Genomic DNA, 24,353 nt, shown 5'->3' with positions numbered 1-24,353 from the left:
AAGTGACATCTAATTTGACAGTCTGATCTCTAATTAGAAGCAAACAGTAAAAACTTTTGGGGGTGATGGATATGCGCATTACCTTGATTGTGGTGATGGTTTCACAGCTATATACATGTTCAGATTTTACCTGATTTATATTTTAAATGGTGTTCTTTATCATATGTACATTATACCTCAATCAAGCTCTTAAAAGAGAGAGAGAAAACGGTAAGTCAAACGAAGTTACATTCGCTGAGGAAATTAGGTAATCCTTGGGTGAGCCGGTTAGATAATGTTCCAGCATGATATTAAAAGGACATGCTAACATCCTTTTGCTTTATTTCTAAGTTTTAGATCATTTTTCTTGACATTAATTAAGGTAATTGATTCTAGTATCAAAGAGAGCTCGGTTTCAGCCACTGACTGTGTGAACTTAGGCAAAATATTTCAACCTCTTTAAGATTCAGATCCGCCATCTGTAAAATGGAGATAACAACGGACTCTTCTTTCATAGTCATACTATTAACATTAAATGAAATAATGCATGTGAAATGCTTAGCAAGCCCCTTACTAGCAAGCGCCTGGTAAATGTTAACTGTCCTTAATTATTGTTTCTGAGGAAGAAGGTAGTGGTGGAGCTGGAAGGAGACAATATGGCTTGATAGAAAGGTCATATACCAGGAGTGAGGCTCTGAGGATACTAAGACTTGTGTGACTAAGTCACTTCTGTTTACATTATCTCTGACACCTCAGCTATAAATGGTGAGGAGAAGAAAAGATGAGGGTCAGAGAGGTTTCTGGCTTTTAAAGTAGGATCCACCCACCAGCACGTGAACCAAGTCCTGATGGAAATTCTGGCTTCTTCACAACCAGAATCTATTCATAAGCACTTAGGGCTGTCTGTCCACTGCACTGTAGCTTAGTTGCAGTGGTCAGGACTCTGGATTCAGGCCCTGTAATTCAAATCCCAGGTCCAGCACTTCTTAACTGGGTCATTCTGAGCCACTTACTATCCCTCTGTGCCTTGGTTTCCCATCTGTGAAATGGAGATAAGAAAGCATCCACCTCACATGGACCCACCAAACATGGGGTATTGCAGGGGTCTAAACGGTACTTGGCAGACACCAAGTGCTCGGTGCCTGCTCCTGTTTGTATTGGCATGTATGAATTATGTTAATATGAATGATTTGTTGAGCAGCCAAAGGCCCCAAAGTTTCTGCAGGATTGAGGAGTATTGTTAGGACTTTTCAAAGTGATAAGAATAGAAAATTGTTATATGCAAGACAGTTCCCCTTTGAGTTATCATTCAGGAATAACCCCAAAGGCATGTTTTGAGTACAAACACAGGTTGTCTGACAGTGCATATATGGTTTCTTGATGCAGAAACATTTTGTGATCTACTTGTTATGCCCTGGGATGGAGAATAGGTGTTGACACCCACAAAGGGACTGGACAGGCATTTTTTCAGGGAAACCTGGCCAGATCTTCCATCCTGCTTTCTGGCAGGGTGCCCCAAGCAGGATGTGTCCTCGTGATCCCACAGAGCCTGCAGATGGCTCACCACCTGCTTTTAGGAAGAGGACTCCTCCCTAGTTCTGGGTACTGTGCAACTCAGAGCTCCAAGAGAATTTCTCTCTAGGGGGTTCCTATAGCAGGCACTGTGGTGCCCTAAAAGATTCCCTTGGATCTCTTTTATGTGCCCAGTGCTCAGCTTCAGCATGTTTTGCTGCAGAAGCTTACTCATACAGAGGATTGCCTCAACCATATAAAGGGTCAGAAAGCCTGGGAGTATTTATACCCTCGCCCTGACCAGTGGCTTTAGCCAATGTTTGGCTAGTAAAGGAGTATTCTAGAGGAGGACACACTCTGGGGTGCAATTGGCCCATCAGAGCTCCCTGAAGAGTGAAGCTGAGATTGGGCTTCTCCCATTGCTTGACTTTTTTCCCTTCTTTAACTTACTTCGTCTACTCCCTTCCTGGTCTTCCTCAGTATACAACTTGCATACCAATTCTGGGCTCAAGTTTGGCTTCTGGGAGAAGGCAGCCTGAGACTACCTCCTTTATCCTCACTCCCAGTCCCTCCTCCAATAGAGAAGTGCCTCTCTGCCAAGAGTGTGTGAAACCCCAAAGAATTGTCCTATACTGAAGTCCCTAGAAAGCCAAGGTTTTGTGTGAGCAATTTGGTCCATCCTGATCTACTTGCTTTGTCTACACTTTGGAGGCAGGAGGAGAAGCAGGACAGGAAGTACTGGGCCTTGCAGTAGATGGGATGTCCACCATTTTGAATCCTCCAGAAAAATAAAGCGTGGTGCCCCCAAGGCAAAAGGCAGCAGGGTCAGACCTGCCTCAGGTCTGGAGGCAGTTTTTAATACACTGTGCAAAAAAGCATCCCCAGAGTCTGGGGAACTCCTCCCCAAATAGGTCCGCCTTCTCTTGGCACCAGTGGTCTTAGGAAAGTTTTCCTAGCTTCCTTCTTCACCTCAGTCATGGCAGGCAGTCTGAGGCTTCTGGCTGTTTCTTCACTTAAAGTAAAAAGATTGATGAGACACAAGGTATCTCCTGGGCCAAGTCATTTGCTAGCTAAGAGTACTTGAAATAGTGAAGAGGCTGAACAGTGAAAGGTGTCAGGGCAGCCCAGAGCCCGGCTTGTGGGCGGAAGTAAGACCTGGAAGTTTGCCATCCACATAGTCCTAGCCGGCCATTGGGGGTGGGAACGCCCATGACTGCCTGTATGTCAGGTTTCCAAAAATACTTGGTTTGCATAGACTCTGTGATGTGAGAAAGAACTTCAAAATTTGTCTGCTGAAAGGACCATCAAGAGATGCCTGCTTCCCTGGCCACACATGATGCCTTTAATTCTTGTCCACCATTTTGTTTATATCCTTCAAATGAGCTAACTCTTTGATCACGAATAAGTTCCTCCCAATTTCTGGGGCCCAACACACACACACACACACACACACACACACACACACACTACAAGTCCCATTGTCCGTCCCTGCTTAGGGTTGTGGGGCGGGAGTTTATTGAGATCAGTTGTCCTTCTTTATAACACGTCATCGCTAGCGGTCTGTACAATGCCTGGCAATAGTAGATGCAAAATAAAGGTTTTATGGACACAACGAAACTAATAAAGAGTAATGGTGCTTAGAAAGTACAACTCAAAAAAGTTAGTAAATGCATCCACCTTTTCTAAGAGTTAACATGGGAATCATGTGGATTGGAAGAGAGATTTGTGTCCAGAATTCATTGAAAATTTTTCTGTTTTCTTGAATATAATTAAAATTTTCCTTTGGGTAGTGTGGCTTTGATAACTTTGGGCTTCATTTACTGATTTTAAATAGGGCAATTAAGTTCAGAATAAGAAGAGTACAATGGTTATAAAAATGATATAAATATATACAGAGAGAAATAAAATGTATAAAAATAGATCCCATTGGATTCTGAATTGGTCATAAATCAATCTGAGATATTATATAGGCAAACCTTTCTTTATAAATAATGCAGGGAATTAATAATATTACAGCAGGAGACTACTTCAAGTAGAACAGATGGATTGAGGCAGACCTGTCTTTAGCAAAGCTGCAAGCTGCTTGCAGACAGATTAGATCCTTTTCAGGCAGGATGATCTTTGCATTGTTTTTCAATGCCCAAGAGTTCTATAATTGAATGAGACTTAAAGCCAGAACCAGGTGTCCCTAATCAATAATAATGGATAAAACTTAGATAAGGATATTCCTAAACGTAAAATGCGTTTGTACTTTCAAACCTTCCTCATGTGCATCTGTGAATCTACCCACTATTACGTGATATAATTAACTAACCCATGTATTTTATTGTAATCCTCTTGGAATCATTAACTAGTGGAAAAACAATGAACTAGTCAAGAAAAAATGCTGCGAAAAGGGGCTATTTGGAAAAAAATCAAGTTAGAGTTTTAACTCTTTCTATATATACACAAAAATATATTTCAGCTAGATTAAAGAGTTAAATTTAAAATGGCCACGGAGAAAGACTAATAAAAAATGAATTTTTAACTCATCTTGGAATATGCAAATATTTTATAAATAAAATACTGAAGAAATCAACAATTTAAAAGTATATATTGGTAAGCCTTGGTAGAAAGCATTTCAGTGAAGTATCTTAAATTTCTTTAAAATGCTCATCTTTCTTTGACAAATAAATTCATTTCCAGGAAAATGTCTTTCTGGTAGAAAAGAGAATTACAAAGGGAATGATTTAATTGCCTTATAAAGTATGAACTAGCTTTGTATCTAATTTAGCAATCTTGTTTTAGCATTTTACATGTGCACGCACCTTGAATTATCATTGAGTCAGCTGTCCCATCTGGTTGGTCCCATCATTAATGAATTAAATAAATCTTTGACATATATTCATTCTGTATTTGAAGGAATCGTGTTTTTAACTTTTTAAAATTGTACCTTGAAAAGATGCATGCTTAAACAACCAACTCGACGACAGAAGTGAACATAGAAAACTCACACCGAGGAGAGATTTATCCAGCAGTTCACCTGACAGTTTTGCCACAGAAGATCTCCTTCCCTCTGAAGTCCTCAGGAATGTTCTCCACATGGTTTACAGAAATCCCCAGGCCCTCTGCCTGCAAGGTCTAGTCCTAAGTGCTTTCTAAATCCTCTTGTGTAATGATGGCGAATGCCAAATTGCGTAACTGAAGAAGTCAATTTTATACACTGGGCTGGTGATGGTCACATCAGTTACTTACACAACTGGAGATTTGGGTAAATCTAATTTTACGCATCAGTCTTCTGTCCCCATTGACTTCCACACTCACTTCAGAGACTCTTTATCATTTGAGCTCTTCTGCCACCAACTGGGACTCCTGACCCTTTGTCTGGACTGTTTTATTTTTTGTTCTCACTCTGCATTAAGTACTTAATGATCTATAAAATGTTAGAATGTAAGTTAGGATTTTGCTATTGCAAGAAACACTGCAGTGAATTCATTTCTAGGGCAAATAATTTTTCCGTGGGTCTCTTAACTCAACCACTTGGCAGAGGCGGGTGTAGGTTTGTTTGAAAAGGGGTTATGTTTGTAGGTCCCGGTTGCTTCAAGGAGATTCATAGCAGACCTGTTATCTAAGGTGAAAAATGTAATAATTATCTCCATCAAAGGTAAAAGTTATAACATCCAGGGCTAATGCTCTGTGTTGTTTGATACATTATCAGATTAATCCAAGAAACAGGAGCAAGGTTGGCATTTCTTGTTTCTCACCTCCATGGAAGCCGACTCTGCAAGTGAGTCAGCTCCTTTCTGGGAGTTTGTCCAGTTGGGAAATGTCTTGCAATCGCGATGAATCACTTTAATACTGAGGAGCATATGGTGTTGCTTCTGGGATGGCAAACCTTTCCTGAAAGTGATGAGTGAGTACAATTAGACCCAGCAAAGTTTCAGTCTCTGTGACTGCCCTATGGAAGAAGTGGATACTGTTAACTGATTCCCCCTAGCTTATCAGCAAATGTCAATTCCCACGGCTACAAACAATTCACTTTCGTACTGGAACCTGGGCCTGTGGCATACACACCATAAATGTGCCTTGCCTTCCTTCATAGAGCCAGGGCATGTACACATGGCCTGATTCAATGTCCTGTCTCATAAATGAATCTTATCCACCCCATGCCACCCACCGCTCAGCCAGCCTCTCCTTGAATACTATGAGGCATGGGAACTTACTTCTTGTAAGGCTTCCAACATAGACATTGGCTAGACCTCTCAGAAAGTTCTTTTTGGGGGGCCAAACGCTGCTTGCCTATAACTTCTTCCCAGTGATGATGGTTTTGTTCCTTGGAGTGTGTTGCAAATTGTCCCCTGCCCATTGATGATTCTCAGTAATTATTTTAGTAGATGCCTGCAGCCTCTCCTAGGTAGAGTATGTGAATTTTATAGTTCTTCCCCATGACATTTACTAAGTATTAAAAGGAAAACAGGCCTCAGGTTGAATTCTTCCCTCTATTCAAGTATTTATTAAAAAGCAGACACCGTGCTAGTTGGACAGCCTGTCCTGGGAATATGATGACGTCCCAACTTTCTGTTTGGGTACTCTACCAAGTACTTTGGGTGAAAGGAGTACTCAGAAATGTGATGATGTTCTAGTGGCAGGAATCTGGGAACCTTGTGATCAGATCAGGTGAGAGTGGTTGTTCTCAAAGTGTGGTCGCTGGCCCAGCATCAAGAGCCTCACCTGGGGGCTTCTTAGAAATGCAAATTATTGGGCCCTGCCCTAGAATCACTTACAGCATCAGCAATCTGGGTTTTAACAAGCCCTCCACGTGAGAATTAATTGGTCAAAGATCTCCTAACAAAGGACCCAATTTAATCCTTAGGCCAAAAATACCCCTCCTAACTCACTGTATTTATAGATTCCTGTGTTTTACAGGGATATTAGTGTCTGCACAGTGTTTCTAGCCTAGTTCACATAACTTTAACACTCATTCCATCAATGGGAAGTCGGTCTAGCATCCATTATGCACATAATTACAAAAACTTCCAACAAATCAATAGATCATAGATCAAGGGAGTCTCAGGAATGTTGGCTTCTGATTAGAATCTTTCGTATGTGAACATGCAGTCCAAAGATCCTGGTTAGGGTACCTAAACTGTTTATCAACCATCCCTAGGATACAGATTATAATTAACGCATGTCTGAGTGAAAGAGTTATGTTACATCGCAAAGAATTTCAGGATTCATATAGAAAACATCTGTTATCTGTTCCCCTTGATAACTATTGAGTCTTGCTTTGTCTTCTCTCCCAGGTAAACACCCTCATTACTTCAGTCATCCTTGGTATGATGTGATTTCAAAGCTTCTCCCCCACCTCTTGTTCTCTTCCTAGTTTTGAGTTAATCACAAATTAATAAGTAGGACCATTTGATGGAAATCACTTGTTCTGTGGAAATCACTTTTCTCACCCCAGGTTAGAGGAACTTATATGCAAGTGCCCACAGTCCACTTATGTGCCCTGGAATCTACACCCTAGATTTTGCTCAAGGCAGAACCTTTCTTTGCCTAACTTCACTTGCCTGTCAGTGTACCCTGTGCCTGATCAGGCCCACGGGAATGCAGACGAGAGTGAGGAGTGGGGGACCCTACCCCACACCTGTAAGGGACACACACCACTGACAGTTCACCAAATAAGCTTAGGAGGATGAGAAATGAAGGTTGAGGATGAGAAATGAAAGTTGTTTTTTTTTAATTTTAATAGTTGTGTCTATTTTCATGTAGATTAAGAAAACAATTTGCAAAACTCCTGATTTGACAGATTTTATTACTTAGATTGAAGCTAAATTTGAAATGTGTATCCATTAAGATAAATTTTATCAAAAGAATAAGTTAATAATCAAACATGCATTTATGCTTCAGCGGTGAAGAAGCTACAAGAAGTCTAGGGTTTCAGAAATGCTGTTCTCCAGGGTATGTGGTTCAGGATGTGGTGGCCGTGGCCATGCAAGATCTTTGCCACCAACGTCGTGCCTGGGGAAACAGCGAGCATGTTCACCAGCAGCATTTCCCCTGCCAAGCTGTTCATCAAGTCTCTAAAAGGAAGCTGATTAATTTAGCAACACAAACATCGCCATGTGCTTTACAAGAGACTCAGGTGCCTCTTTTTAAGTCATGAGCTAACACACTCTGTACCAAGACCATCGCCTCTCAGTAAAGAACTTAGCCAGCTGCAACTAGAGTTTTAGTTGTGCTAATGAGGGATGACGCAAAAGCGTATTAAAGTAGTGATTGCCTCAAATTAACAGCAGCAAAAAGGCACAGGTCACATAGGCTGTAGTTATGTTATTTTTTTATACATTCAGGAACCATTGGCAAAGAGCTCAGGCAAGACAAGTGCTCTCCTCCCAGGTTTTCTGATGTGTGCTGTTTCAAGGCTTCCTTAAGATGAGCCCTGGGTTGGGAGCAAAGAGAATAAGGTTCCAGATCACTCTGCAGCCTCTAACAAATTACTCTAGTTCTGAGCATCCCTTCCCACCCCCAGAGGGTGGCACTCCAGTGGACCTTCAGGTTTTAGCCGTTCTGTGTTGGTTTGGATGTGGAGCCTTCAAGTCTGCTCCCAGGACAAACCAGAAGGGATTGGAGGAAGCAGGACAGCAAAGTGGAGGAACCCAAACAAGAGAACAACTTCAGGTGACTTCCCAGCTTCGGCCTGAACCTGGGAAATGCTTTGGAGTGTACATGACACCACAGTTTGTCTTGCCTTAAGGCAAAAAGAGCTGGACTTTTATACATTTGCACCAGCTCACTCTCAACGCTGGGCCTGCTTGGAGAAGAGCACGTACAGCTCTCAGGGGAGCAGGCAAAGCAGCTTGAGACTGGCCTTATGGAGATAAAAGGTGTGCATCCATGCAGAAACTCATCATGGCCACACACACCCAGTGAGGGAAATCCCAGGGACTGCAGAGACCATCTGCCACCAAAAGCAAAACTACCTGTGAGCCTGAACGTAAAGCAGCCTCCCTCTAACTGTTGGTTTGGTTCTGTGAGCACAGAAACGGATTTTGATGAGAATGGGGTCTTTTCTGCTTGGTCACAAGATTCTGTCTGTTCACACACTCTTGAATGGAATCATTCATTATTTAGGGTGTAGTGAGATTAGCATTTTTAGTGTGGCCAAATGTTTGTCCTTCCAGGATATGATCCATGTCCCAGAAACTAAGCCAGGTAATGTGGGCATACCAACATTTTCATCAGTTCCCCTGCTAGGCAAGATGAAGGAGGAAACATGAAAACAGAAGCTTTCTTGCTAGATGCTCCTAGACTCATCTCTTAGAGGCGGCCATTCCACTCCAGCTGCCTTCTGGATGTTTCTGCACCAACAGTAGCATTCAGTAAGTATTGGTTAAATGGATGAATCAATTACTGTGGTTTGCACTGACCATGATCAGGGTAAATGAGACAAGGCTTGGTTCTGCCCTCCTCTCTCTCCTGGTCAGTGAGTACTCAGCACTCCAGCTCCCAAGTAAACAATCAGGAACTGTTGCGCAATACAAACCTCACTAAATACCCATTTGGTTTCATTTGCAAAACAGACAAAGGAAGCATTGGCATTTGTGAAAACGAGAGATTTAGGCATAATCAATGTTGGTTGTGGCTTGTTGTCCCACCGCAATTAAGAGACTCTGAAGCTGGCTGCATTTAAATGCCAGGCCACCCCAGGCCCAGGAGCCTAATAAAACCCAAGCTGAAGCCACTGGTCAGCAAAACTGTCATTAATCCTGGAGTAGCCCAGGAAAGGGGCTCTCAGGGAAGCCAGGTTTCCGTTCTTGGAAAAAAACACACACACACACACAAACAGATAATGACTTATTCTGTTTATATCCAGATATTCAGATATTGAGTTCCACTTAGGAATGGGGTGGGGAGGTGGTCTGGAAAGTAAGCCAGCTTCAAAGGAACTGGGCTTCTAATGGTGCTTGGTACCTCTCAGAGATATTGAGAAAGAGGGTGAAACTTCCATAAGCCTTTTAAAATATTTTTCACTGACAAGATTCTGAAGCCAAATTCAGCTTAGAACTAGGGAATGTGTTTGTGGGATTTTATCTAGTACATACAATGTCAGCAGATACTGAAAAGAACTCCTCACATCAAAATGGCCGTGGAAGGCTGGGGAGCCATGCCCTGTGTTTCTAGATGGTTTTAAGATTGGGTTACCAATTTCCCATTAGATCCTTGCAAAGCCATTCAGGTCTAAACCACACATGGATATTCCCATTCTGGGGAGCAAACGAAGGACCTGAAGTTGTTTTAAAAATGCAAATTCTAGCCCCACTTCCAGAGACCTAGTTCAATAGGTGATATGGTGGGAATCTGCATTTTAAGAGGCAACTAAACAGGTTTTAATGCCAGGAGACACCCTGAGATGGGAAACTCAGCTGCTTCTACTTAGCACTTGTGTGACCTTGCTTAGGTCATTGAGTCCATCTGTACTTCATTCTTTTCATGCTTAATATGGAGATAATATGGTTTGGGACACACTTCTCAAACTTTTGACTTGGTCAGTAGGTGATCTGCTACAGGAGATCTGGGGTGGGGCCTGGGATTCTGCATTTCTCACATGCTCCAGGTGAAGCAGCTACTGGTGGTCCAGGGACCATGCTTGGAAAGCAAAAGTTTGGGGGATTATATGAGATAAGTGGTATACAGTTCCTACTATATTTCCTATCACATAGCAGGTTCTCAATAAATGACTCTTAGTATCCATAAATATTTTGACAATTAAGAGTTTATGTGACAGGCGGGCCATGGTGGCTCAGCAGGCAGAATTCTCACCTGCCATGCCAGAGATCCGGGTTTGATTCCTGGTGCCCGCCCATGCAAAATAAAAACAGTTAATGTGACATAGAATGTTGGAATAAACACAGCTGATTTTGCTGGATAGGTAAAGGCTGCTTCAAACCTGGGGTGAATTCTGAATATCTAGGAAAGTGAAGGAAAACCACCTCCTCACTCATCTCACCTGCTCCCAGTGCACGAAATAGTCTTAGAAGGTTGTCTCAGCAGCAGTCAGCAGGTTTAACTCTTCCCTCAGAATGGGCACCGGGGGGTCTGATGGTTGCATTAACTTCAAGAAATTTCATCTAGCCATGAAAATAGCACTAGTCCCATCCTCGATCACATTCTCATGCCATTAAAGTTGGAGGAAGAGATAATTAGCTCCTGCCTCCGAATGTATCCAAGTACTGTCCTTTGAGGACAAACTGGCTCCTTCTGGAAGCTGAGGACCCAGACCCAGAGAAAACATGAGCCTCCCTCCCTGACAGTATGCACCATGAGCCAAATGAGAGCTGCCCATACCTCAGATGCTTATAGGTTTTGTTGTCGTGGATGCTGTTTTTGCTTTGTTTGGTTGTTTTATGAAGATGAAACGGATGAGGCAATGTTCCAGACCCTTGAGTTTGACCAAAAGTATGCAACATAAATAATGTAGTGAAAGGGGATGTTGTGTAACAATATTGATCTTTAATACTGACAAAACTTACAATTCACCATAAAGAGGTAACAGTCATGGACTACATATACATATGACAAGAACACAGTACATGCCAGCAGGCAAAAAATCATATGAGCCATATTCACCAACCAAAATGAAATTAGAAATTTTTTTGGAAAACTCTACTATTTAAATTTTAAAACCACACTTTTCGAGTTAGAGAGGCACTTAAAACTGAAGTCTAAAACTTTTTAGAAAGGAATTACAAAGGACAACCTGTGTTCTAAACCCTGTGGAAACACAGAGGGAAATTTACAAATAGTAAGAATTGTGAGCCAAAACCAAGAAAAGTGTCAGTTCAACAACATAGGAAAAGAATGACAAAATAATACTAGGAAGATAGGAGAAATAAAATAAGAATAAAGGCAGGAGAAAAAAAGAACTGGAGACTAAAAATATATTAGAGATGATAAATAATATGAAAGAACTACCCTGTATTATTTTCCAATGTCTAATGAAATTAAAAATAAAAAGGTGTCCATTTTTTAAATTAAAAGACAAAATATTGATGCAGCTTGCTCTGAGAATACATACACTTTGAAAACAGGTTTGTGAAAATGACCCAGACTCATGCTCTGAACTTTATCTGTCGATGAGAATGCTAGCACTGTACTTCCATGGCATACACACGAAAGATTTATATGGGTGATCATATGGTAAGCTCTGAAAACAGTGCCTGGCAAAGAGTACGCACTCAATAAGGGTTTGCTAATGTGATATTTAACAATAATCAAAAAGAATTATCTGACTTGGATTATAAAGTCCCTTCGCCCTGCTTCCGTCTTCGCTGGCTATCTGAACCTTAAATATAATGAGTCTTTCATAAATTGTTATGAAATTTGAATGTGCATCTCTACCAGAAGACAGCAGAGTCTACAGGAAGAGAGAATCTACCCCGCAGAAGCACCAAATTATTTGCAGTGTGGGGAGACACTACATTCAAAATGTAGGATTCAGCACTCTATGATAATTCAATATTATGTATATGTGTGTATGTGTGTGTGTGTGTGTATAGGTTTTTGTATTCATTAAAAGGCGAAACATGGACAGAAGTAGATAATAGCTGGGGACACTCTGCCTATACCTGCCCTCTGGTTCTTGGACTAACAGCACATGTCCCCAGCATAGCATCCATATTTCTTGTATATCAAAAACCACATACCCCTATAACCCATATCACCTCTTCTACCTGGGCCCTAACCTCATATTTGATTCTAGATGGCAGCAACAAAGCGGTTTTACTCTAATGCATGTAAATAAGTAAACCCTGTTACAGGGAGAAGAGGGTTCTCTCGGAGGCCATTGGCCCCTTCTCTAATGTGGGTTTCAAATGACGTCCCCCAAGTAGACATGCATGCAGCATTGAAGGATGAAGAGCTTTACAAATTACATTTGATACCAAGGAATAACTGCAGCCGCTTTGTGCCATGTACCTCGACAGGAGCAGATCCTCCGAAGTTTCTTTTTCTGGGACTGGGAGCATTTCAGCTCACCATGGAAATGAGGACTCTTTCGAGGGACCACGTGGGCACCCCCTGGCCTTGTGAACACTCACATGGATCAAACTAGATTTGCTGTCCTAAAACCCTGAAGATATAGTCAATCCAAAGGCAAATTCATTTTTATACTCCATGCATCATTTTTTTTGCTTTTAAAATATATGTTTCAGGAAACACAAATCCCTCAGGAAGTCTCATGAAAAGTGGATTCTACCAACAAAAACAAGGGAAAATACACCCCACACTCTGTCTCTCTCTAAGAAAGGTACAATGCACAGTATATATTTAAAATTCTGATAAGGACTGCTGTAAGGGTTTCTGTTTAACTTTATTTAGTCCTGGGATCAGCAAACTTTCTCTGAAAAAGGGTCAGATAGTAAATATTTCCAGTTTCACAGGCCGCATGGTTTCTGCTGAGACTGCTGTTATAGCATGAAAGCAGCCGTTGACAATAAGTAAATGAATGGGGATGGCTATGTTCCAAAAAAACTTATATATGAATTCTGAAATCTGAATTTCATATAATTTTTCCATGTCATAAAATATTCTTCTTTTGAGTCTTTTTAACCATTTAAAAACATAAAAACCATCCTTTGCTCCCAGCCAGGACAAGCAGTGGCCTGGGAATGTAATTCCCCGGCCCCTGGTTTGTAGCCTGGTGCTCCCCACCTACATGACTGCCATCCCACCTGGTGACACTTACCAACATCCCAGGTGAGCATGTTCTCTAGATCAGAGCTACCAAGTGTGGTCTTCAGCATCGGCAGCACTTGGGGCTGGAAAGAGAGGCAGAATCTGGGGCCCAATCTCAGATTAACTGAGTCAGAATCTTTGAGGGGAGGCCCTGCAGTCTGAACTAGCCCTCTGGGCAATTCTGATGCCCACTGATGTTTCATGATCCCTACCCCAGACTGCTTTGAGAAGTGCTGATTTGAGAATATTAAATGCCACTGGGGGGCATCAGAATTTATCTGACACATTTTATCAAGCACTAACAATAAACATGTCAACTGAGTTCTAGTCACATGCTCAGCACCTACTTCCCCTCCATCCTTATTCGGGGAGTGGGTGTCTTGGTTTGCCAGGGCTGCTGTGACAAATGCCACACCCTGGTTGGCTTAAACAACAGGAATTTATTGACTCAGTTTGAAGTCCTGAAGTCCAACATCAAGATATCAACAGGCCATGCCGTCCGTGCGTGGGCGGCATGCTGGCACTGACTCGCCAGCAGTCCCAGGAGTTCCTGCCTTGTAGATGCGTTTCCGCCCCTGTCACTGGGCGAGCAAGCTCTCTTTCTCTAGCTTCTCCTGACTGCATCCGAATTTCCTGTACTTTTAAGGCTTCAGCCACACTGAATGAAGGGCCACCTTCATTCAGTTTGGGCACAGCTCAAATAATGTCTTCAAAGGCCCCGTTTGTAAATGGGTTCACACCCACAGGACCAGAGATCAGTACTTGGCTTTTGTGGGGGAACATGATTCAATCCCCAACAGCAGGCATTGCTTTTCCAGCTTTCACATGCCGAGCGTTAGAGAGCTGTTGGATTCATCACCCTCCCTCCCAAATTAGACCCTTGCAAGCATTTTAGAGCAGCACAAAGGCCATCTGAAGGTGTGGGAGCAACCGGGGGCCCATCAAAGGGGTGAAAAGAAGGGTGCCCACTACATGGCTTTTGTGCCATCAGTTGCCTGCCAGCCAGATCCTGGCTGTTGCCCTCAGCTCAGAGCCAGGGAGCCCTGTGGCTGTGCTTCAGATGCTGAGAAGAGCACCTTTGAGAGGAGATTGCCAAGGAAACACAGGAGGCATGTGCGTGTGTGTGTGTGTGTGTATGTGTGTATGCATGCACATGCACGCACACGAGCAAGAGAAAGAGGAAAGGGAAAGACAAATGTCCGTCAGCAAACAGCCAGACCTGGGGCAGTGGGCGACAGCGGCACTCGCGCAGGTCTGAAAGCACATGACCCGCCACCTCCTAATAAACTGGCCTATTAAAAGGAAATGTCACAACTATAGAACTTTTAAGGAGTGACGCTCTCTTGATCTAGCATATGGACAGATGAATAAGGAATAAAAAGACAAAAAATAAATAAATAATATGTTTCGGGTGTTCTTTTTTACTTTTATTCTTATTTTTATTTGGGGGGCAGTAATAAAAATGTTCAAAAACCAGTTGTGCTGATGAATGCACAGCTAGCTCTATGACGATACTGTGAACCACTGATGTACAACTTGGATGATTGTATGGAATATGAATATATAATATATCTCAATAATATTGCATTTTAAAAAAAGATTATGAGTTTAAAAAATAAAAAAAGAAAGGTCAGTTGCCCGCTGAGTTGGAAGAAGTTACCCCTAAGGAACCCAAGCAGCAAAATCCAAAGCTGGAGAGCAGGGCGAGAAGGACCTCTTGTTTGTCTCCATGTGATAGTCCTGGGAGAGAGCCTGCCGCGTGGGGCTCAGGGCTCTGCTGGTTTCCCGGGTTCCAGGCTGCCCTGGGTGATCAGTGCCAGCCACAGGCCCAGACCTCATTAACGGCAAGCTAATTAACAAATACTGGACTTGTTCCACGAGCAGAGCGGGCAGGCCTATTCTGAATGAGCAAGGCTTCCTGCATATTAAACCTCCACATCTTTGCAAATAATGTTGGTCAGAACTTGCTACAATTTATTTTCTTCAATAGCAATAATATGGGTATTATTTGCCATATTGAGAAAATTGAGGCCAGAGAGGGTAATGAACTAGGCTAGCATCACCCAGCAGCAGAGTGCCAGAGCCAAGAATCCACCAGATCATTTTGACACCGGAGCCCTTATCCACCCCAATGAGCTACCTCCCACCCACAGTCTCCTAAACCTTCCTATCCATTCACCATTTTTTTACTGGAAGCTAGATCCCCAGGCACTAAGGTGGACGTTGGGATTTTGTTTCTGCTCATCTACAAATTCAGGAATGACTTGGTGCAAATTCCTTCCAGTTTCCATTTCCTAGATTCCTAATTTCCAAAATGGAGAGACTGGTATTAACTAATATACCATAGTAATACACAGACCTGTATTTAAGTAAACCACAAGGTGTTTAAAACTCCCCATCATATCATGAGTACATATTCTGGCAGCCAGTACTGGTGTCCATAAATTAGCAGGCTGTGGCCTGACACCCTGTCAATTTTGTAAATATCTGTTCATAAAACTAACCTGACACAGGCTTATTACTTTGTATTTTAAGGTTTGTATTAGGATCAGCCCTGAAGCTCTTCTTCCTTGTCTTTCAATTATAACTTTGTACTTGTCAGTTTGCCCAAGAATCGCTGGGTAGAAAAGAAACTGTGAAGTATATTACCTTCAAAGAAGTTTCACTTTAGGGTTCCTCCTTTCAAAGAACCCTGAATAATATGAGTTATTTCACATGAATGGTAAACGCAAATCTAATCACATACCATAAATTAAAATCTCAGAGGAATCCAATCTTACCTGCTGAGAAAGTGGTATAGCAGTGAGGCTGGGAGATGGGGTCACAGAGCTTGAACCCTGGGCCCAGGTGGAGAGCCTGCCTCTGAACTCTGCTTCCCAATGAGAATATCCCTGATTTTTTTTTTTTTTTGATGAAGAGTTTTCACCTTCTTTTTGCAAAAAGTAACCCCAAATATAAAATGAAATAAAACATAGAATTGCCCAACAGTACTATATCTAATTTCCCTACCCAGCTTCAGTTTTCCATAGAGGACAAACCTAAATGTGTTTCTTTGTTGGGGAATCATGCTCGTAGGCAATGTTCTAGTCTATTCTAAGTTTCCTCAGCCTTCAGTCTTCAGTGTAAAACCAGCTGCTATAAGAAGAAACTTTACAGTTTCAGCATCATAACTACTGAAACTATTTTTCTCTCTTATAAAAGTTTGGTAAAAAAGGTTTTCCTGGACAGTAGTCAGTAGAGACATTTAGAAACGTCTCTAAATACAATAGAATACTATTTGGCAATAAGGTATGAACTATTAATGCATGCTGCAACATGGGTAAATCTTAGGAAAATTATGCTAAGTTAAAGTAGCCAGACCAAAAATAATGCATACATCATTCTAGAAAATGCAAACTAGTTTATAGTGACAGAAAACAGATGTGTGGTTGCTGAGGAGGGAGGAGGTGGGGTGGGGTGGGGAGCAGTGATCAGGTGGGATTGCAGAAGCCTTGATGAAACTTTGGGGGGTGAAGGATATATTCAGTATCTTGATTGTGGTGATTTCACAGGCGTATACAGATGACAAATGTATACTTCAAGTGTATGCAGTTTATGCCATTTATACTTCAATAAAAATATTAAAAATAAATAAATGTGAGGCTTAAGTGTACAAACCCATAACCACGTCTCTCCATCCCCAGCTGTTGGGTGATTTGTGTCTTAAAAAATCCCCCATGGTTTGACAGGCATCTATCTCCACGATAATTTGGGCATATGTATACACATTCATGGTACCCTTTGGTACAATCTCCTAATTCTGCTGACCCTTGTCAGAGTTTGGCTTTCAGCCCAGGAGAGGATGGAGCCGCAGGACTGAGTGTGGCCAGATTAGACTTTCCTCTCTTTGGGAGGCCTTTGGGCACACTTGCAGGCCCACCCATAACCTCTCACATTCTCCTTCTGAACTCTTTCTTCCCAGGTTCTCTGACCAGTCCCACCCCTGAGCCCTCAGCCCAGGCACCTAGCCAGCCCCCCCACCAAGATGGCCGAGGACGCCGACATGCGCAATGAGTTGGAGGAGATGCAGCGAAGGGCTGACCAGCTGGCCGATGAGGTGAGGCACCTGGGCGAGGGAAGGGACGCAAAAGGCAAGGAGCTGGGTGGCTTGTCTTATCCAGGTTCCGGTGGGAAGATGACTTCTTCTAAAGGCCCTTAGGACAGGAATGGATTGATGACAAAACTGCTTCCAAGTTAATGTGGGGCCCAAACTCCCAATTTTGAGAAATCCAGAGAAGTCAATGGGTTCTTTGGGTATTTCATAGCCTGTGATGTCCTGGAACTGGCTCAATTCCACGAGCTGAATCTTGCATTCTGGGGAATATTGCCATTATTAAAAATTAAATGATGTAAACTGATGATGCAATATATTACGTTAAAAACAAAGGTAAATAAATACTCAAGCGTCATCATTTCCTAATTATTTCACTGCTCTCTATGCTCTTGAGATTATTTGTATCTATTGTGTATGTACGGTGAGAATGCCACATAAGATATGTGGATTACTGTGCATCTCTTGCCGGCTTTGTACTCAGAGTTATCATTTTGGTAGTTAGAAATCAGATGAGGTGGGAGTATTTATACCACTGAAATGGCAAACACTGCAAACCAGGGTGTGACCTTGTTTAGTTGATCATCCTGACTTAGGAGTTTGATGGAGGCAATGTTAATAATGCAAATTAAATTTTAAAGTGTGTAACATTAAAAATAATGCAGAAGAATTGAAGGAATTTTTCGTCTTCAAACTAGTAAAATTCTAACGCTACCTTCATTATTTCACTTTCACCTTACTCATTGATATAAATGAAAATGTCAACCAACATTCATGTCTGAACAGTACTTGTTATTCATGTTATTCATGTTGGTTGAATGAAAATATCAGCCAGCATTCATGTCTGAACAGTACTGACAAAAGATTGAGCAAAAATCGATGAAATTATTCTGTGAGAATGAATTGACTGAATGGAATTTGCATTAAAGAATATTACATGATTTATTATTGTCTGTAGTTGTGTGCTACTCATCCTTTATATCAGTAAAATAATGAACTGAATTAAATACATAAATATATTCGAGTATTTTTTCTGTGGTTAAACATTTACCAGTGAGTCATGGCTTATAGCCAACCTATTCCAAAAAGCAGCCTACTAGCGGCACTTACTAGAAGGAAAGTTAACAATCTTTAGGTTCCTGTAGACTCTTCCAAATTAAGTTTGTCACTTTCTTTTAGAAATCACACTGGGTTGTTGGACTGAAGTAGTTTCAAACTACGAAAAAAGTGACACCATTTTGCCCAAGGGGCCAGTGCTGAGTTCAGACTTTCCATTCCGTTTTTTCTTATCTAAGGCTAAAGATAATTATTATCACTGTCTCCCATAAGCTATTTATTTCTAACATACTTGATATTTTCCACCCTAAAGCAACATATTAATTTCGTTGATAAGAACTTCCAATTGTGTTTGTAGGACCTTTATAAGAAAGCTGGTGTTATATTCATCCCAATTCATGAAAAATTATGTTTGTGTTCAAAATTCAATATTCCCACCAAATTATTTTTCCAGATAGTTGAGATCATTTTTCATGCATCCTGCACATGTGAGATTTTCTTTTCCAGATTAGTTTGTCTTTTATGTCAAGATCAGTTTCCTGTAGTTTTGATCTCCTGAAGATAAGATATAATGTAATTGTTTTAGAGACTCTTATCATGTGGAAAGCCTGAGAGCAAAGAGATTGAAAATGGAAAGACTTTTTTGTGCTTCAGTTGCAAACTTAAAAGAATATATGATAGCAACCAATGGTGTTTTGCAAGTGCAGAAAGTATCTCTATGACTCTGCAGGTCCTCTGGATTCTGTACTCATAATATTCATGCTTTTTTCTTTCAGTCGCTGGAAAGCACCCGTCGTATGCTGCAACTAGTTGAAGAGGTAAGGAGTGGCCATATTTTAAGATAAAGAAATTGATCCCTTATGCTGGCATCATCTTTTCCTAGACCCTAGTGCCCTTCCCTGGGCACGATCCATTGATTCCGGTGTTAGTTTAGTTGACCAGGAAGCCACACAATCAGGGAGATGCTGTGTTTAAGTTGCCAAGCAACCATCAAGGGGTATTCAACTTTCCCTCCCAGCCCAAGGCCAGCTTTACAGTCTGGGAAACCGAGAAGGGTAGTATCTCCTGGAAATGCTCCCAAGAAATCACAAAGACTGAATCACTCTAAGCAAATCTGGACAATTTTTAATATGCAAAGAAATGATCTACATCAAAACTGAATTTGTAATGATTTTGATGCCTGTAAGTCACATCTAATCTTGACATTCTGTTCTGCCTGGAGCCACACAAATAAATGGTTTTTAAAACCATCCGTTACAGGCATATCGTTTTCGGAAATTGTTATATCTAGAATCAGGTACGAAATTGTTATATTTAGAATCAGGTACTAAAATTTATGAAATAATGAGAAAATTCTTTGACAAGGGGAATTCGAGCCCAATAATGTAAACTATAGAAGCTTTTTCATATTCCTGAGTCTAGTTTGAACATCCATTTATGAGGCCTGGTTCATGAATCCCAAACAAATTTTAAGTGAGTTAAATAGGCTAGATAGCAACAATGGAATCAAAGGGCATTTGCAATAAACCTTGCTCATTCCAATTTGATATAACAGCAGTCAGCCAGGAAGAATAAATAGATTAATTGAACTTGTCCATTGGGAGAGATGAAGTGGAAAAAGAATGGAATGGGCTATATTTATCTTAAACCTAATGAAACAAGCCTAATAGTTTTTATTCTGTGAGATGCTGTTTTAGCTAAGCCTTGAAACTGCTGGTCAGTGGATAAATTCATGTGTAGTTATCGTTTTTAGAGATCTTGGGCTGCTCTAGCAGAATGATTTAATAAGCCCACTCATCTCATGCCACTGTAAATTGCTTGTGCAATGATAGGGGAAAAATAAATTTGACAAAGGCTAAAAGGAAAGGCAACTACCTCTCACCATAGAAGAGCCAACATCTCCCCTTATTTCTGCAACTTCAGTGTCTCACCTAGGAGTGAAATGTGGCTAAATGTGAACTGCCACAGGAGGGGTGGGGGAAGGTGGCAACATGGGTGCCACACTTCAGGAAATCTGTTGTCCTAAAAATAACAATTCCAAGCTGTGGCTTTACACAGATTGGCCCCCACAGGAAGGCAGGCCCAGCGAGGGTTCTCTACACGGTACAGGAAAGCATTCTCTAAATGAAGAGAAATGTGTTTGTGTGTGTGTGTTTTGTTTTGTTTTGTTTTTGCTCAGTCCTGGGAACTCAGCTCATGCAAAAATATTGGAGGACCAAAAAAGGAGGCACATATTCTAAACCTAGGAGTTCCGGCAAGCTCTCAGAGTCAACTTATTCTCCCCCAATTTATCATGAGAACAAATGGAAGGAATAAACCTTGGTGGTATCCCTAAGTGAGCTCTGATGTGAAGCAGAAGGGAGCCCAGAAGTAAACTGACTTAATTTTCTTGACCCATGTGTATATGAGCCCAGAAGTAAACTGACTTAATTTTCTTGACCCACGTGTATATGACCTCTAAGCATCTGAGCCTCCAATCTCATTTTTCCACTTTATTTTACGTGCACACATGTATGAAGTAAACTTCTGAACTACCAGAAATAACTACAATTTACAATGTTGAAACACTGCCTAGAATGTGGAAAGAGATGGAGCCAGTGGCTCAAGATTCTCAGCCTTAACCTGGCCTCTTAACCATCCGGAGTGCCTGGACCGTGGACCCTTCTTTGTTGTGTGTTTTCTTAAACTACTGGCAGTGTCAGCCAGTCTTGAAAAATGAGCGTCTGCTCTAATTTATTCTGGGAAAAATCTCAAAGACACTGTTGATTGAAGCTGGATTCTCAAATCTTACATTTGTTTCTCCTAAAGTGCTTCTCTATTGAGTATGAAGTTGCCTCTCAGAAAAAAGAACAGAACAGATGGAAGCTATCTCCTGCTGTAATAAATGAGAGGAGGCTATTAGACTTTCCATCCTTAGGAAATTATGAGCAAGGCAGTATTAGGGTAGATTGATTTGCTTTTACTTCCTCCTGGGTTATTTTAGATTTATGGTCAAACACCCCTTTCAGTCTAGGGTGTTGCCTCTTCAGATGATATTCTGCTTTCCTATCAAAAAGGAAATTCTCTTTAAAGAGAATCAGCATTAAATATTCATCAAGGGCAGAAATAATTTTGAAAACCTAAGCCTTAGATCCCGACGTGCATCCGCAGTATATGATTCGCAGACTGATTTCTTATTGAAATTCAGTCTCAAAGACAAGAAAGGTTACCAAACTTGAGAAGATTCCCAAAGGTAAAGGAGTCTACTTTCAGTGGAAAACATAACTTTGGACACTATCGCACCATTCTAGTTCCAGGGTATGACACGGTGGCGGGAGTGGAGAGTTGCTGTTTGATAGAAGCAATCATCAGCATTTCCAGGGCCATGTCAAATTACGTGGAGGTCAATGGGGAAAATTCAGACAGGCTAAATATCATTGACAGGTAAAAATTGGTTCCCACCCTGTCATTGGGAATTGTCTCCTTTGATGGATGTGTTTCAACAAATATGTATGCAGTGCCTAGCTGTGAGGGTAGGAAGGAAGCTATAACTTGATATTTTGCAAAGAAACAGACATGAAAATAGCTCTCCAAATTCAAGGCCATAACTTTGAAGGCCTTTGAAGCATAGAGGAGGGAACAATTAATTCCGACTGGAGAATCATGAAGATATCCTTAAGGAGGGAGCATTAGATGCCAGGCAAAGACAAATAAATTTTGCTAATATCAAATTCAGCAATTGAAGTCCACCCATTAATGCCTTGGGCTATAAAAACTCAGGAAAAGCCACAGTGGTTTAGGCCATGTTGATTCGAAAGCACCACATAGAGCTTTAAAGAGGGGCTACTCAGGGCCCTCTAATGTTTTGTGAATATTTTAGCAGCTTTTCTTTTAATGCCAATTTATCATCCTAGATACTTTGGCCATGAGAATAGAATAAGCATTCTAAAGCTAGGTCTGTGTTATGCCTGACTTTCAGCTGAAAATGGCAAATTTAGACTGAGCAGTTCTTTTCGGATATGCATATTTGAGATCTTTTGAATTCAGACAGTTAAGAGAATACCTGAAATGTTCTATATTTAGCTCAAATGCTTCGGACTTTGGGGAACACATCTCAGAATGGTAAAAGAAAGATAAAAAATATTCTATAAAAACATTATCTTAGTTCATCTGTAAAAGAGAGAGAAAAAAAGAAAAAGACAAAAGGAAGCCATGAAAAAGAAAGAAAATCTCTTCCTGTTTTGAGATAGACCATTTTGCCAGCAATCTCAAAAAGAAACCAAGAAATGAGCTAAGCTAAAAATAGAACCACCTGCTCTCACTCCCAGCAACTGAAACACAGAACTCTCTAAGAAATAGGAGAAAGGAATATTCTGCCTCCTTTGAAATTTCATCTCCATTCCTAGCTTTCTCCCTTGAGCTTCTAGTTCCCTCAAAGCACAATGCATTTATGTGTGTTTAAGCTGTCAGCAAAACAGTGGAGCCAAATGTAAGTTCTGACATTCATTGAATGCCTATTGTATGCCAGGTACTCTGTTCAGAGCAGTCGCCATCGTCATCATCAAAATATTATCTAATTTAATCCTTGTACTTTATACTTGAGCCTTTTATTACCTTTTCCTATTACTTTGATCTCCATTTTACCAAGGAGGAAATTGAGGTACAGCGTGATTAAGTAACTTGCTTGGGACACACAGCTAACAGATGGCAGAGATGAAATTAAAATCCACATCTTCCTGACTCCAGAGAGTGCATTCTTTTACACATTTCTTAAGTTTTTAGCAACTTCTACAATATTTATTTTTTGAGAGCTCCACAAAAAAAAGCAAAATGGACAAAGAAAACAAAAAAATTCATTCTAAGTTGATTGAAATTCAATTCACTTTGTATCTTGCAACTGAATGTAGTCGGTCATTCCTGAACGTAGCACAGTTTCACTTAGAGTTTAGCTTTTAGAAGACTCTACATTCAGTAGCTCATTTTATCCTCACTCTGGAAGTAAAGGAGCTAAGATGGGGAAAGTGAGGCACACAACAGGTGCCTCTAGGGCTGTAAGACTACAAAGATGGGTCTAGAATTTAGCATTACTGACTCAAGATCTCTTGCCACTCAACCAAATTGTTTCTCACACTGAGAGGCACAGTGAGAAGCTCTGCATTTGTCTTATCTTTAGTGCTTGGGGCAGAATAGAGGCTCAATAAATGTTTGTTAAATGGAAGAATGAATGAATGAATAAAATAACACATAAATGAGTGAGCAAGCAAGTGACTAAACCAACCTACCAACCACCCAACCTTATTTGGCATCTCAACCCTTATTTCAAATATGGGGAAACAACCTAAGAGGCCAGATGACTCATCCAAGTTTTCACAGCTAGCTGGTAGTCCATCTAATAGCACATCCCAACATTCTTGACTCTCACACAAGTGCTCTCTTCGTCTGTTCTTCCAAGCTGGGGCAACCTAAAAACTCTTACTCCTTCAAATTACATATGTGAATCATCCCAGTGCTGAAACATTCAGCACCAGATTGGAGCAATGTGAAATTACACTAACAGGGCTCCCTATAAAATCAGTAGACATAACAGACTATCAAGAAAACATAGACCAAGGAGAGCTGGACTGGCCAAAAGGAAATCACTAAACTTCTGCCCATAACTGTCCTAATAAAATGAAACAAGGATCTTATGTTTGGCCTCAAGTTGAGTTCTCACAGGCGTGAAAAACATTCTTTGAGTTGTCCCTGCTCTCATCAGAATTTTCATTGTCACATCATATGTCATATCTAGCTGCTTTTCATAATTTCCTATTAATATGCAATGGCTTATTAAGAAAGACATTTTAATGGGTTTTGTGGTCTAGAGTCTTGCTACTCGATACGTGTTCTTGCGCCAGCAGTAGCACTCTCATCTGGGAGCATGTTAGAAATTCAGAATCTCAGGCTCTGCCCCAGTCCTACTAAGTCAGAATCTGAAGGTTAGCAAGAGTCCCAAGGGGTTCATATGCACATTAAATTTGAGAAG

General features: G+C 41.1%; 1 protein-coding gene across 1 annotated transcript in view; it reads left to right on the top strand.

Moving 5' to 3' along the window:
* Positions 1–24,353, top strand: part of SNAP25 (synaptosome associated protein 25) — an 86,876-nt gene that overhangs the window by 37,003 nt on the left and 25,520 nt on the right. The window contains exons 2-3 of the mRNA XM_077115323.1: positions 17,168–17,302; positions 19,129–19,170. Of these exons, the coding sequence (XP_076971438.1) occupies positions 17,231–17,302; positions 19,129–19,170 (114 nt within the window). The 5' untranslated portion in view covers positions 17,168–17,230. The remainder of the gene's footprint in view (positions 1–17,167; positions 17,303–19,128; positions 19,171–24,353) is intronic.

The sequence above is a fragment of the Tamandua tetradactyla genome, chromosome 1 (genome assembly GCF_023851605.1).
Source record: "Tamandua tetradactyla isolate mTamTet1 chromosome 1, mTamTet1.pri, whole genome shotgun sequence".
NCBI lineage: Eukaryota > Metazoa > Chordata > Mammalia > Pilosa > Myrmecophagidae > Tamandua > Tamandua tetradactyla.
The sequence above is the reverse complement of the archived record's forward strand: the minus strand, read 5'-3'. Positions and strand labels throughout refer to the sequence as shown.